Genomic DNA, 16,252 nt, shown 5'->3' on the forward strand with positions numbered 1-16,252 from the left:
TTCTCACAGAAATCAACCCTGCAGTATCCACACTACAGTGCCATGCAAACCCTAAGTATTTAAATGTTGTAAGACTAATAATCTGTGTTTTTCTGCATAGTTTACAGAATCACAGAATATTCTGAGCTGGAAAGGACACACAAGGATCAACTCCAACTCTTAAGTGAATGGCCCTTATGGGGACAGACCCTGCAACCTTAGCACCATGCTCTGAGACCAAATACAATACTTTTGCAGTAAAAACTTTAAAAGCTATTTATAAATCCCTTCCTCCATCATGTTTAACTGTATAATTGCTGTGACCAACAGCCTCTCTTTCTACTATTCATTCTTTATATATTCCCTTATTTTCATATATGCTTTTACAAAACACAAAGTTATGAAGAAGAAAATATAGCTCTTTCCTTCCAAAAATCTTGTCATACAACCTGTTGGCAGATGAATCAGTACCTTATCCGAGGACTAGAAATAGTGATTTTTGCCTCCTAAAAGCATCCACTTAATCTAATGACTGCTCAGCCCCACAGCAACACGCACAGTCCCATGGACTCAGTATAGTCACTGGGCTGAAGAGAAAACTTGGCGCTGGCAGGGAGTGACACCCCCCCCACCCCCTTTTTCTGATACAGGTGCTCCTGGAGCGCTCTGTGAAAAATGTTAAGGAGCATCTCTGTAGCTGTTTGTTGCAACAAGAAAGATTTACTTCATTACACTTTATGCTGCAGAGAACAAAAAACACACCATTCTTCTCCAAGTACCCCTGTAAAACTGAGGGAAAAAGAAAGTAAGAGGAAGTAGTTTTCACTGCCTCAAGTATCTCTAAATGTTCCTGTCTTGCCAAGCAGCCTCTCTCCTACATATATTCTAAAGCTCTACAGGAAAAGAGCAGGCTCACTGCAGTTGAGTCAATCAATTTTAAGGCTCTTTGAAGAAGCCCTAGAAAAACAGACACCTCACAGCCTGAGCAGTCAAAGAAAAGATTCTTAAAGTGTTCCAATTTACAGCTGAGACCTACATCTGCATATGTGGTTAAATACTCAGAAAGATGCTCTGCCAGAACGCAGACTGGCTCAGGAGTTGGGTAGCCAAGCCCAAGTGAGGCTTCCCTGACTGCCGATGTTCGTTGTTGTGGAGGTCCATAAACACTGCTTTGGGAGGCTGGTTCTGTATCAAAGGAGGCCTCCCCAAAGCAATCCCTCTGCTGTTAAAAAAAACCTGACTACATCTGAAAGCAGTGGTTCCTCAGCACCCAGACAGCCTAAAACCAAATGACCTGGGCTGTAAGTATCTCTGAATTCCAATACATCCCCCTACCTTGGCTTGCCATATTTGCTCCTTCATGAGCTCTAACCTGGACACAAGATACACAGGCAACCCCCACTGATAGTCTGAGCAGTCCTCGCATGGAAAGACCAGGGATATTTGAAGCACGGCTAAGGGAGCTTCCACAGACACTCCCTGGGTAAAGCTTTAAGGGCTGAGGTTCCTGGAAAAGGGAATTTTGTATTTCTTTTTACGTCACTTTTTTTACATTACTTAAGTGAAATTCCCTACATTCAGCAGTAACTCACTGCCAAATGCAGCAGTGTTCATGTAATCCATAATCAAGATTCCACAAATTGTGGTTTGTACAGACTTTTTTTGTTGGTTTTAAACAGGAGCGAATGACAACTCAGCCCGGTGTGCAGCACCACTGGTCTCTGTGGCACTCCGAAGCCCGGAGTTGCTCTACAGCCAGACTTTGTGAGACACCTGCTCCTCATCCACACAGGAACCTCACCCTTAGCTACAGCAACACCACCCAGGCTGAGCAGTGGGAGGGGTGGATCTCGGCTGTACCTGTGCAGTAACACCAGGCCAAGGCTTTCCAAAACAGAACATAAGAAAGTACTCCTGACAAAGATACTCCAAGCAAAATTTTGGGATGGTCTCTCCACTCTTCTTTTTACCTCCCAAAATAAGTATCAGCATCTATAGAAGTACAAAAGCAGAAAGGTAATCTTGCTTGCAATAGTACCCTTGAAATAATTACACCCACATGCAGACTGCTGAAAAGCAAACAACAGCCCACACAATGGAAGAGCTTAATTTCACAAGCCCTTAAGAAGTTTTCTCAGAAGCAATAAAAAAAAAAGAAAAATACACTTACATTGCACTGGAATATTACTCCACAACAGAGTAAGTGGAATGGGTAAAGACACATCCAATTAATTCACACTAGGCAGGAAGACGCTCCCAATGCCCCTCCAAAGCATTCCCACTCTAGGACTTAAAAATAAAAAAGCCATTCTGGAATTTAAGAGAAAAGCAATTTTATTGTTTACAAATCACACCTTGCTTTTTTTTCTTTTACAAATTCCAAAACAAATGGAAGAACTTTTTAAATGTAATATTTTGTAAAAAGCCCATTTGCCACAAACTACTATACTCAGTGGAACAAATACATATTTCAAGAGCGTGGCCAATTGTAAAAATAATCCTATGACATAGACATTGTTCATAAAAATACAGTAAAATGCACTTTCCCCACCTCAATAAATACATTTTAATCTTGTTTCCGGCTGGCATTTTAAGCCACCAGAGAGCTCTTAATGAAACAGTCAAAGTAAAATTTTTCCTCATGTACTTTTACAATTATTGCAATAGCATCCAGACCTGTAAGCATTTTTCTTGCAGTCTTTTGTTTCTAGCTTCAGGGGAATCACGGACAGGAGAAAAGATTTATCTATAAAAATGTGCTACTCCCATATTGATTCCCATTTCAGAAAGAATGCTTAAGGTTTTCTCCTAAGAAACAGTCCACAGAACAAACTGTTTGAAAGAAGAATTTTCCAGAAAACTGAAGTCTACTGTCTGGAGCTACAGTTTTGTTTTCAATCCCTGTTTAATACATTTAAAATTAAAAAATCGTTATGTTAGATAAAAATAGAAGTTTTAGAACATCTTTAACAACGAAAGCTAAGATAAAGGTTTTGTTAGAAAAAAGAAAGTCTCGCCCTTTTTAAAAATCTTGCAAATTTTTAAATCCAAGTATTAACTTGAATTGTAGCTCTGCTTTCCATGCACACATGAAAATGCACAATTATACATACATAGATCCCTGATTAAGACATTTTCCAAATGGCTTATTAAAAGTCAATTTCAGCTGAAGTCACATTTTGTTTGCTTAAAGCACAGCTGCTTCTTCAGAAGACGAATATTTCCTCTTCCCTTCCCATCATGCTTCCCTACAGGTTCAGTCTACCTGTGAATGAGTCAGTGTTTTACACTTCACACAGCTTGTGACAATAAGTAGAGTATTACTGTGTCCAACTGAATGGGTGCCTTTTATAAAACAACCCCCCAAATCAACTGTTTCACGGCTGAGGCCATGGCTCCGAGGCTGATGAGAGGCTCATCTCTCTTTGCTGGTCTCCTTCACTTCCATTCATTAACTGGCTTCTGATGCATAAGAAGACATATATTTGGCATATTTGATGAACAGAACAAAATTAACAACAAAACAATTAAAATCCTCTGTGACTTCACAGATTCATTGCATCACTTATAGCTCTTCCATTTCAAAGTGTGTATTGAAGCTGTTTGCCATGGATGTATGTTCAAAGATCCTGGTCAGGCTTGGTTTCAGTAGCTCCATGGAATGACATGACAGCTCCTGCGAGGTATCACTCTTCAGTGCCATGATCTGATCTGCTCTGGGATCTCTTCTGTCATAGTACAGAGCCCATAGCAAAGTAACAGTGAGGATCATAGCCAGGATCTGCGTTACTCCAATAGAGATTCCTAGAAATCTCAGCACTTGCAATTGCTTCGTCCCTCTCAAAAAAGTGTACATTTTTTTACCGCATCCCTATAAAACAAAAATAGATTAAAAAAAAACAGTCAGTAATATTTGGTTTGCAGTTCCCAAGGCTTAGCTCATCCTACCCACTGCTATCTTTTCTGGCTCCCAAGAATCTCTCTCTCAGCTCCTTCAAACAATACTTTGAAAATTATTTTGCCTAGTTTTTAAATGCTTCCATAATGCAATAAATTTTCTCATACACAGACTACTGGAAGAGATTTGTGCTACTTTTCAATTCAGAAATCACTCACAGTGGATCTGAGTTCCTATCAACTCTCACTAATGGTTAAAGAAACTCAACTGGTTTTGTGAAGGCTTAAAAGCCATTGAAGTCCTCTTTATCATCTTTTTTCTCTCCTCAAATTGAAGATCTTCAGGGTTGTCAATTATTTTAAACTCTTTTAGACTTTTTCTACAGATAATACCACACTCTGGAGCTGAAACAGTACTGTAGGAAGGATCTACGGACCTGCGTAACCTCATCAGAAAACATCTGATGAAAACTACGTTAAAATGTTTTAAGTTGATGTTCACAAAAAGGGAATTTAGCTCTTTCCAAACCTTCAATGCAGGCTCTATAGTTTGCTTACACGGCCAACTAACTACCACACAAGGCTTCAGAAAAGCTCCCAAGCCCTTGTAAGGCAGCAAGGATCCAGGGAGAGGCAGCAGCTCTGGGAACTACTGGCTAACAGTGCAAAACACAAGTGACAATGTTCATTGCTCAGTAAGGGCAATGCCCAGTCTTAAGAGAAGATAAAACCATGAGGAGAGGGGCTTTTGCTATTCTGCATGATGCTTATTCTCTATTCTAAACTTTGCAGGGTTTCACAGCACAATTATCAAAGCAATATACATATCAAGGGAAAATTCAGAATAACAACCTGTCTGGGCACTGGTCCCAGAAGCTGACATAAGGAACCCATCAAAATGGGCACTGTCTTGAGAATGTTATTTTTCGCATTTATATCCTCACTTCATATTTCTTACCACTTTTCTAAGAAAATAAAGCAATCAATCAAAGTGATGGAATTTGAAGACAGGACATGATAAATAAGGCTTTTCAATCACACTGAAATTCCCCAAAGCCAATTTCCCCAAAGACAATTTCAAATGCTACAGTCCTAAATATATTTGATGAAAGGCCCCATTTTTGCCACACACACAAAATTCATAACTGTAGTCAACAGATTTTCATTCAGGATCTAAATAAAATTAATGTACTCTATGATAATTGTACCAGAGTAAATTAAAAGATCTCAATGTCTTTGCTCGTTTCACTGTTTCATTTTCTAAACAGCAGCAAACACACAGAAAAAGAAGCAAGTATGCATTCTATGAAATTTCAAAAAAAACCACAAACAACAAAATGTAACGTAATTGGACTTGGTGGGGGGCAGGACAACAAAAACTGTCACGTTGGCATCTTCTTTTGTTCAACTGGAAGGTAGTTTAGTTATACTATTTCCCAAATTTGTTTTTAATTACAGAGAAACTGGATGCATTTTAATACTTTTGATAACTTAAAGAGATGAAGGTGGATGCTGGTCACAATTTAAAAATGCTCCACCACAGCAATATTCAAACTCAGTTCATTTGTTGCCTAGAGAAAACACCCACTAACGGAGAGCAATAACATTAATTCCTACATCTCCTGCAGTACACAGACACATAACTGAGACAAATTATGCCCAATCTAGATAGACTGTTTTCCTCCATTTAATGATGTTCTTATAGTTCTGCTCTAATACACGTTCAAAATCAGTTTCAAAACTGAGAAACACCCAGCCAGCCCTGTTAACTTCACATTCATGCATTTTATTTCTGCTTATGTAACACTTTCATAGTTGATAGCCTGCAATTAAACAGTACATAAATATACTTTCCTCAGCAAAAGTAGAAGTTTGTCACTAAATGGGGAGCTCTTGTTGACAAATCATATATAGTATAAAACTTTGCAGCAATCATTCAGAAGAATCAGCTTCAGATTCCTACAAAGCTACGGATTAAAGGCCTGATTCATATGTATTAAACAGGCTATTTTATACTTTCAGCCTAGAAATAGAAAAAGCATGTATTTCTTATTTAGCATATATTACTAATTTACTATATCATAGAATAAGAACCTGAACTGAAGTAAGGCACTTCTCTGAGCAGAAAAGATAAGCCATCAGCAAACTCAACCAATCTTTTGTACACCCAAATTTTGAGTATACTCAGAAGTATATTAAAGCAAATTTTAAAATTAAAAACTAAAACAAACTAAAATTAAAACAAAATTGATTTAATTACAATGAATTTTGAGTATACTAAAAATTATGCCAGAAAATGAAAGAAAATATTGAACATACAAGTTTGATTTTTTTTTAAGGTATCAACTCCTACCAATCATTTTATCTAGGCTGCAGTTCCCAATCACAAGATGGGCAGAGCTCCTCTTGTCCTCAGACCACAACAAACCTCCAAGGCCACATCATCATCTTCACACTTCCCTCACAACCATGCTCTTTCTAAGGTCAGTCTGTTCATGAAACTGCACCAAAGGTGAAGCTCATCAGAATAAAAGCAATTCAGGAAGACTAGGACAATTGAAAAATAGCTTTCAATATTCAGCAGGGACAACATGATTCCTGCCAAAAATACTTTCAAGCAGAACTGTAAGCCACCTTCCTTTCTGCAAAAATTAAATTGTGAAGGATTCCAGTTTAAGACTATAGAAAGTTCTGAGTTCCCAGCAAAAAATCACAGCACAGCTACAACAAAACAAGTTATCAGTCCCAGACAAACCAAACTCCAGTTTTCTGAAGTACTACAAAGAATTTTTCTGAAGTACCAGAAAGGACTGGCCAAATATTTACATAAACCAATTTTAGGCTAGCGAGGCTAATCTTATCAGGCTCCCTCTCAAACCACCAGACTATGCAAGTTTGGTTTGAATCACTTTCTAAAAAAGCTTTTTCCCTTCAGTTCTCCAAAGCAGAAGTTAGGCAGATTAGTCTTGGAAGTGTATGTTGGTTTTGCATGATACTGATAAACTTATTAGCAAGCGTACTGTAAGAATCTGTGAAACGCCCCACAGGCAAGAGCCATGAAAAGAAACATTTTGCCAACAAAATATTGTATGTATCTCAAAGAGAAATTAAGTATTTTTGTGGCTGATACAACCGAACAAAGCCTGTCCCTTTTTGAAATGGATTCCGCAAAAACAAATTTTTGCTAAGTGCTGAATCCATCCAAAATGCTCTGCGGTACAGTAGGGGAAGAACCATAAATATGCCCCCTTCAGATTTCTTTAAAAAAAAGCGCCAAGCAGCCTTTCTTTTATCAAGTGGGTCTTAACACAGCCCTTATGTCCTACATAATAATCATCTTTAGCTATTAATTTTCTACAAATAGAACCAAAAGAACTTGAACATATGAAGTGCCCAGAGAACCACTTTCCTGGAATATGGCATGGGCATGAAATGTTACCAAAAGAGATGACAGAAGAAAACCTTGCACTTTAGACACTGCATTCCAATGACTAATACTTCTCAGAAATTTTTGAGCTTCCTGGGCTCAAAGAGCAATTTTTCATTGAGTGACACTGCTTACATAATCCTGCCTTTTCACCTAAGAATGAAGCAGGGGGCAAATGAATGTTCTACTGCTTCCATACACTCCTTGAAGGCTCTCTACGACAGACTTCTATGGTATTAACAGTAGCAACAGTATTACAAAAAGCAACCTTTATTGCAGAGCGAGCCACAATTTTTAGTTTTTCAAAATGTGTAAGAGACTGACAGGCCCCAGAAGAAGCCTGAATGGCTTTCTCATTCAGGGACTGACACTTCTAAAGCATAATCAGTGCTGTCAGTGCTGTGAGCCTTGCCAGAAGGCAGGAGAGCATCTACAAGTAGCTGTTGAAAAAAAACCAGCCTCTGCCACTGTCTTTAAGTTCCTTAGCACAGACTGGCCTCCTGAGGCACCGGCCTTTTGGCAGCTCTATCTTCTCTCTTCCTAGTGGAAGAACACAGCCTTCTAGGATGGATGTCAGAAACTCCAGATTAGATTAAATAATTTCTGTTCATAGAGCCAATACCATACAAATTAATTTCCCCGAAACTTGATTGTTTACTGGCAATAGCCAATATGCATTTTGGCTTGTTTATACAGCGAATCTCCTCTGCTTCAGAGGTGTTGCTCCATAGCTCTTGAACAAGAGCCATGCAACACATTCTTGTAAGAACAGGTCTTAAACAGCCTTAAAGAGACTAGGTGAAAATAAAATGGTTCTTTGGGTACTCTTCCATAATGTAGAGCTACACCATCCACTGGAGAAATGTTCATGCTGCAGCATCTGAAAGCATGATTCTCAGGCCCATCCTCCTTCCTATACACCCTGTATTACTCTAAAAGCAATCCAGTGAAGAATGCACCTCTTCTCAGGTCCTCATAACTACATAACTGAGACATGCTTTCTGTTGCTGTTGCACTACCTGGACTGTTGGTCATTCTGCTGTTACTGAATGGACAATTATAGGTCTTCAGAGGTCTGTCAGCATAAAAAAATGGCAGCTAACAAAGTTTCCAGACAAAAGTGACTTTAGACAATATTTGTGAGAACAGAGTTTTTGCAAAGAACACATTTACTTGTTTTTATAATTTTCACCCTAAAAACAGTAATGTCTTGTTACCGTGAGGACCTCCCTTATCCACTTTGAGTTCAAACAGGTTCTCGCCTTGTTTTAAGGCTTTTTTTGTAACTCTTCAAATAATCATACTGTAATGTAGAGAGAAAGAGTATTTTCACAAGAAGCTTCTATGCATGCTCAGAGTACAACAACTGAATTAGCTGCCTCCTAGCATGAGACCTGTTAACAAGAAAGCTCTCATCCTCCAAAGGGATTCTCAAAAGCATCCTTCACTGTACATTTCACCAAAGTATTCTTCCACTTACCCTGCAGTAGCTTGATGGTATGGTGCCTAATTTATAACTAGTCTTAAATTATTTCATACATAATTTTAAAATTTTGGATTGGAACAAATTTGAACTCCAACCTCACTGATATAAAATAAACACTCCAAAGTTTAAGCACATCTCAGATTTTAACTGCACTGCCACTAACCCATCTCACTTCCAGGTAAGGGTGGGTGGATGGCTTCATTCTTCCTTCTTTCCTCCCCCTGTTTCAGCATTAACAAATAATATTCATAAACACTTTCCATAAACACAACTACTCTACAAACAAATTACTCCGTTGCACTGCAAATGATGAATTTGGAAAATTATTGGATCAGGAAGAATGTACAAAACCTTCCAATATATCCACAGTTTTCTCCTTACCTCCTGATAAAGGTCACTGAGATCCTCATGATGTGCCTGCTTAGAGCATCCTGGGAATTCTCTGACACAACAGGAGTCAGGCGGCCAGTCCAATTCTGTCATTTCTAGCCAGTCTGTGAAGTACACCACGCCACAACATTTAAACTGCAAAGGAAGGATTAGCCAAGATCAGTAGTAATTATGCTACTTCTTCAGTAGGTAAAGTAGGTCATCAAAAAACCTAAGTTCCTAATACCAACTTCCAAAACATTTACATAGAACTAAAAACATCTACAAGTGCTTCCATGTATCTTGTTTTGCTGTACTTTGACATAAAAGTCACATGAAAAATGTAATGTAGTGACCAATGAATACTTCAGAAACAGCCAATGATACTGCTCTGTGCTTTAAATCCCAATTGCTTCCTCAAAGGATGCTTCACAGAAATTGTCCTATCTCGGGATTCTCCTGTCTTTACTATAGGGAACTAACACAATTTCATGTCAAAATGGGGACTAATGAACAAGTATACTGGTGGCTAAAAGGAGTAGCTGAAAAAGGTCTTACTAGTGGACTATTCTGGCAAGGCTACAACTACAGACATATTTGTTGAAAACAGAAAAGCACAGATTTACCTGAATATAGAAAAAAAAAGTTAAAAGAGTAAGCAAAAATGTATAGAAATCACAAACGCTGAAAGGAAAACTGAAACGGGAAGGAAGGGGTATCACATTAAAATAAATACTGCAACAGAATCAACCTTAAAAAAAAGAAGTTTGGCTGCAAAGCAGATGAGCTGTAATTGGCTATAAAACCCACCAGGACTAACAACCTCCTCTGCAAAGCACACCCTGAGATTTAAAGCCAAATGACCAGTCTACCACATTAGCAGCTGCTTTCACATAGAAAAGGGATGAAGCTGCTACATTAGATTTGGTTTGGCACGGGATGTGGACTTGACATGACTGAAAACACGCTTTGCTGCAGAAACAAGATGCTACTTTTTTCTGCCTGGATGTCCTCCAGGACCAGCCTGAGTGTAAGTCATTCCCTGGTTCCTTTGATCCACAAGCTTGGAACATATTTGCCCCTCTTAACCCGCTTCAGAGCCAGAGTCCTGTATTCCACACCACTCATTGTTCACCATCAAGCAGATCAGTGCCCAGACATGTTGGCACACACTGTGCCTTTAATTCATCAGTCCTCTTAAAAATCTCACTTCTTCCTTCTTTACCACAGCTCTCATGTCTCACTTTTTAGTGGTTTGTTACTCAGTCAAAATCCTCCCCCCGCTGGACTTTATGGAAAGCTCAAGCTTTGGCTTCTCATTGCAATTGCAAAGACCATCTCATTAAATATCCTTTTCTTACTCTTGTATCTTTTCTTCCCCAGCCCAGTTCTTGCTTCCTGACTTCAGCTGACCCTTTCCATCTTTCTTAGCATGGTCACAACTCTGATATTAAACCAGCAAGAGGACTGGGGGAGAACACATTTCCCATCTATCTCAGCTGTTAAAAGATACAGAAGAAAGAATACCAAGCTGATCAGGGCTGAATCTCTGGTAACAGAATTGTAATTACAATTCTGCTGACTGAAGAAGGGCCACAAGTAAAGTGCTTATTCAGACATAAAGCACATACCAGGCTCATACATCCAGCATCTGAACTATAAGTAGATGGAGTATGAATGAGAGTCCACCAATTAAGTAGAAACTGTAAAAGAGCTTTCTCAGTTCTCCAAATCATTCATCACAGTCACAGATGCCATATGGAAAATCTAACTTCTAAAACTTCTTCTAACAACTAAAAGGAAGTTCTTCTTCCCTAGAAAAATTAAGGCTTAGTTGAAGTTTTACTATTAATATTCATATTTTAACCAGCCATTATGATGAAACTACAACAACTAGGAGGATAAGAGGCAGTATTTAATTTAATCAACCTATACATTTAAACCAGGATACAGTACCAGCTCTATTCAATGAAAACTGATTGAGACCACTTGATTATATTATCTCAGGTACAGAACAGACATAAACACTCTACCTGCATATGAAGAATTACTCAGTTTCACAGAGCAGTCGTATGGCCAGAGCAGGGAACTGGGCGGGGGGGGGGGGGGGGACGGGGGGGGGGGACGGTGCTGGTGTGTAACCTCTTTCTTTCAGGTTTTATATAAATACAGACTAACCAAGTGCTGCCAGGAAATGTTTAAATAAACAGGAAATCTGTAATCTGTACAACAATAATAGATTTCAACATTTCAACAAGGGCAGCACAATGACAGGCATTTAAAGAGTTCTGTTCCTGCACGTGAGTTATATTTGGAGTTAATGGGTTTTACCTTGGGCAATTTCATGTTTCTGTAACATAATACTTCATTCTATAAAAACAGTTCTGAATTTTAGTAGGCTAGAGGGCAAAGCTGTGAATACAAGGAAGCTTTTTGGTTTGTTTCCCACCCCCCAGTCAAAGGAAATAAAAACCCTCATCACTTTCACAAACCTCGGCCAAAGAGACAGTGTTGGCATCTTTTTGGAAACTTCCTTTCCCATTCCTTTCCAGCTAAACATATCTTAACCATGACAGCTCCATGAAAGGAAACTAACAGAGCCTATGGGAAGGGGAGCACAGTTTAATATTAAAACAACATATAGACACATTCATTTTACTTTACCTGCAGATTTTTAATTTTATATATATCATATCCTTCAACATTATAGTAATCCTAAAAGGTAATGGTGTCCTAACCTTACTGAAAAAGGATATGAGAATGTTAGCAATTTAAATGAATTTATTAACATTCTGGTTTTGGTGTTTAATTACCTTTAGGGCCTACAAACTAAAGAATTGGATACCAAGTGATGTCAAAAGACAGCATCACTACACAGTGTTTCATACCAAATGAACTTGCATTTATTTGCCTATTCACTTAAAACCAAACCTTTTTCCTTAGCAGATAAATAACACTCACTGAGCAGGTATTACTTTAGTTCATGAATTAACTGTCATCTTACCTCCCTCTGGAAGAAATTCCAAGCATGGGTCAGCCACTGGTACCTAGGTAGGCCATAATTGGTCATCCTGGCTTTCAGTGTGATCATATCGGACCACTGCACTGGAACCTGGAGCAAGGAGAGATAGGTGACTCACACAATGGATCAGAAGGCTTGTGGCTCCACACCCACAGGTTCCATCTATACTGAGATCTTTCCAGTGCAATGACTAAAATAACTTTGTATACAAATAAAACAGGAAACCAAGTGTTGCAATTTTTATGATACTAATACTTTACAAGACCTTCTTAAAATATCAAGGAAAAGTTATTTGTTTCCTTTGCTTACAAATTAATGTAAACTGAAAAGCAGTTACATTTTGGAGAGATTATGGGATGATTTGGTACAATTTATTTGTATCATTACCAGATTGTTTACCTGGCATAAAACTTGGACTGAGTTCCATCCAAGTTATCAGGGATGGTATCTGTTTGACCCAATTTAGGTATTCCCGTGGTGTTGTCTTAGATAATAGAAATAAACAGGCAGCCAAATGGGGAAATTCATCTCAAGATAAATAACTTAAACAGAGCAGATGAATCATTCTCTTTAAGTCTGAAATCCACTTCACTAAGGTGAAGAACTTTGATTTAAATGTCTAATTTCTACATATATAAAATTAATTGAGATGAATTCTACCCCAGGAGTTTTTTCAGCCATTTTCTGGCTTTGTCTGGAGTCCTGCATGCAGGTATCCTGAATGTGCTCCATTTCAGTAACTTGCTCAAAAACTGTAACAAGGAAGAGTAGACAAGGCCCAATGACCTTTTTTTCCCAAACACACTCACAGCCTTGTGAAAATTTTTCTTCTGAAAGGATTCTGAAAGATTTTTCTTACAAATGTGACAACTCAGAAGTGAGGTGCTGGTGCACTCCATTCTCTGAATACGACACCTCAGTTAGCAATTTATTGCAGAGGCAAGCGCTGTGGCACCTGACACACAGTGAAGTTACGAGTAAAGATCAAAACCTCACTTCAATTCAGCAGCACAAATTTCAGTGTGCCAAAACAAAACAAGGATCTGAAGACTGCAGTCACCATTCTAGGAGCACATACCATCCATGCTGAGTTTTGCCTTGTTTCCATCAGCCTTAACAGTCAAGGTAAAAGAAACCACAACTGCAGTATCAGCTGTCACTTGAATGGGAGGGGAGCCCAGCCCCTCTAGCAGCGGTGACTTTGCTCTCCTGTTTAATTTGAAGCTAACAGTAAGGGCATTCTGTAAGTAGCAACAAATGTTATCTAAGGAAAGAAAATTTGTACAATACTTCCCAAGGAAGCTGGTCTTCATTGTGCTAGATGCTCTACAAAAATATAGGGACTACCACTGCCTGCCTGAACCCACAATACAAATAGGAACAATTGATAACATTTCATTACCACTGCTAAGTTATGGTACATTTTAGATGCCCTAGCAAAGCTTCATATCATCAATATATTAATAAGGTCCCAGAAATTTAACATGCCTTTCACTTAGCAGATTTTTGCATTGAACTCACTATTGTTCACATGAAAAATATGTTATCAGTAGCGTACTAAAGATACGTAAAAGCATGATCACAGAATATTTCTGTCACGAACATTTACACTGGTCACTATAATAAATTGATTTATTTTTGTACTCAATGCATTTATCTTTCCTCTGCACTGCAAGCTAGCACTCTGCTTTTTTTGGATAATAGTTGACAGTGCTGCAATTAAGCTCCTACTTGCTAGACTGTTTTTTATTAACTTATTTGAGTTAAACACAGTCCAAGGTTATGCCTGCAACACAATACATCCAACTTCTTCACGAAATCAATGGAAGGCAGGGGAAAAAAACCCTCAAGAGGTGAGAGAAGGAAATTAAAAGCAAAGCAAAACAATCTAAACCCCACTGTAGGAAAGCAATATGAATGCTGGAGCTAAGGAGGCATTTCAGAATCTGTGTGTTTTGACTGCTGCAAGAATGCCAACAGGTAAGACTGGACAGGTAATAGGTATATTGATGTACCTACTAAATATCTTTCTGTCAGCTCATATACATGGTAGTGCACAATAATACATGATTAAGATACATTTGTTTGACTATATACCAATACTCATGTGTAGACAAACAAAAACTAGAGATGCTGGTTTGACTTTAACCTAAGTTCTATAAAGTTCAGTCTGCCACTGAGATCTAATTACTCATTATTATTTCTCTAATGACTATCAAAGCTTGATCAACACCTAAATAAGCCAAGAACCCACACTGGCTTTTCAATCTTGTGGGTGGAATAAATTAGTCATGAGGCACACTACAAGCTGAGAGCTATCATGAGCTGGAAGGAAAGCTGTTTATGCCAGGACTCTTAGAGCAAGTTGTCCACACACCAAGGAATGCCCATACTGGATCAGCAGAGGCAGTTATGCCTCAGTAACATTTTTGACAATATCACCCACACTACACTACACACCCACCTACACTAATGCCAACTGATCTCTGAAGCCCACCAGGGGCTCATGTGATTTCATGCTACACTGAAACCAGTATGACATCAAGATACCCCTATGGTTGTAAGAGGGAATCATCTTATCTTTATCGAGTAGGAGGAAGCACATTCTAGGGAATGACCTGCACAGGTATGGAAGAACCACTGAAAAATAACTGTTCTCTTCCAGACTGCCACATTCCCTATGGTTCTCAGCAGCAAGAAACCCACACCATCACACAAAGAGCAGCAGTGTTAGGACAAAGGGAGTAATAGTAAGAAATCAAGAAAGAGAATACAACAACAACAACAAAAAATGAAAAGACCCAAGCCAACACAGTATTTCAGGAGATAAGGAATAAAAAAAAAATGCACATAAATAGGGAGAGAAGAAAACAGACAAAGAAAAGCAAGAAAAAAGGCATCTGGGTTTGCTGTGACCCACTGCAGAAGATGCAGGCATGGAATCCAGTGCTGCTTACTTTAGCAAAGGGCTGAAGGGACAGCAGTATTTTCGTCTGGAGAGAAACAGCATGACCAGTGACATAACATATAGTAGGGCTTTGCCAGCCTTTATCAAACTGTCCCAGGTTTGGGTTTCAGTAGAACAGCAGATAAACAAAAGCTTGGGGGTCAGACTAAAACACAGCGTAACTTCAGGGTTTCTAACTGAATAGTGAAGGCTGAAAAAGCATGTTCCAGAGCTGTGAAGGCTATGCAATTTCAGGAGGTTTCCACTGACAAGATTTCTGTGGAAAGATGGATGTTAGCTGTAACAGTCATCCTTGGCAAAACCCCTGCAGAGGGCAGCTGTGCCCATAACATGAAGAATGCCTCGTCTGTATTCCCAATTTCAAAATGAATCAATGGAAGCTGACATTTAAAGCAAAGAAATAGCTTTAATTGTTATTATATTAGAACACCTCTCTGGAATCTGTGCTGCTAGGGAATGAATTCTGATGCAAAGTCCTGCCATGTAACTTTAGACTTCAAATCTGCCAGAAATTCCTTTGGTCCAAGTACTGTGTAAATATCAAGAAAGCTCCCTCACATCTTACTACAATATAATTGTCATTCACTGTTGGAAAGACCATTATATTGGGCATATCTTGGCAGTTGAGAGAAAAATATTTGTCCCTCTACTCATAAAAATGTACCAGACTCAGTACAAGATGTAAGGATATAGCAGCCAGCAGTTACATTTCAGTTTAATTTGTTCAACACTTACCTATTTTCTTACATGATGGTTACAAGTCCTCAGTTTGAAAATTAAAGGTTGGTGCAGTTATAAAAACCAGACAGAGATAAAAGCCTCTTCACAAGTTTACAGAAGAGTGTTTTATAGTCAAGACATGTTTTGCTTAAAACTGGCATTTATAGCTTGTGGAGGCAGTGTGCAGAATTTAGCAGACAGCAAGTCCTCTATTGAAAGAATATGCTGTCTGTTTACAATGTAGTACATTCTTTAAAACACAAAGAACTTTTGGGGCAAAATCCTTTCAAATTCTCTCATCTCCTCTCTCAAAATCCTTATTTAAGCTTGAAGTTCATGATTTATCCTCAAAAATATCAAAGACTTCAGTGAGAACCTGCCAAA

At 38.6% G+C, this 16,252-nt stretch overlaps 1 protein-coding gene across 3 annotated transcripts in view; it reads right to left on the reverse strand.

Moving 5' to 3' along the window:
- Positions 1–3,199: 3,199 nt before the first annotated feature.
- The window catches only part of TSPAN12 (tetraspanin 12), a 46,845-nt gene continuing 33,792 nt past the window's right edge, over positions 3,200–16,252 (reverse strand). For all 3 annotated transcript variants that reach the window (XM_048301485.1, XM_048301483.1, XM_048301484.1), the window contains 3 exons: positions 12,163–12,270; positions 9,171–9,314; positions 3,200–3,850 (listed from right to left, as the gene is read on the reverse strand). In XM_048301485.1, coding sequence (XP_048157442.1) covers positions 3,545–3,850; positions 9,171–9,314; positions 12,163–12,270 — 558 coding nt within the window. In that variant the 3' untranslated portion in view covers positions 3,200–3,544. The remainder of the gene's footprint in view (positions 3,851–9,170; positions 9,315–12,162; positions 12,271–16,252) is intronic.

This window comes from Corvus hawaiiensis, chromosome 4 (assembly GCF_020740725.1).
Source record: "Corvus hawaiiensis isolate bCorHaw1 chromosome 4, bCorHaw1.pri.cur, whole genome shotgun sequence".
NCBI classification, from domain to species: domain Eukaryota; kingdom Metazoa; phylum Chordata; class Aves; order Passeriformes; family Corvidae; genus Corvus; species Corvus hawaiiensis.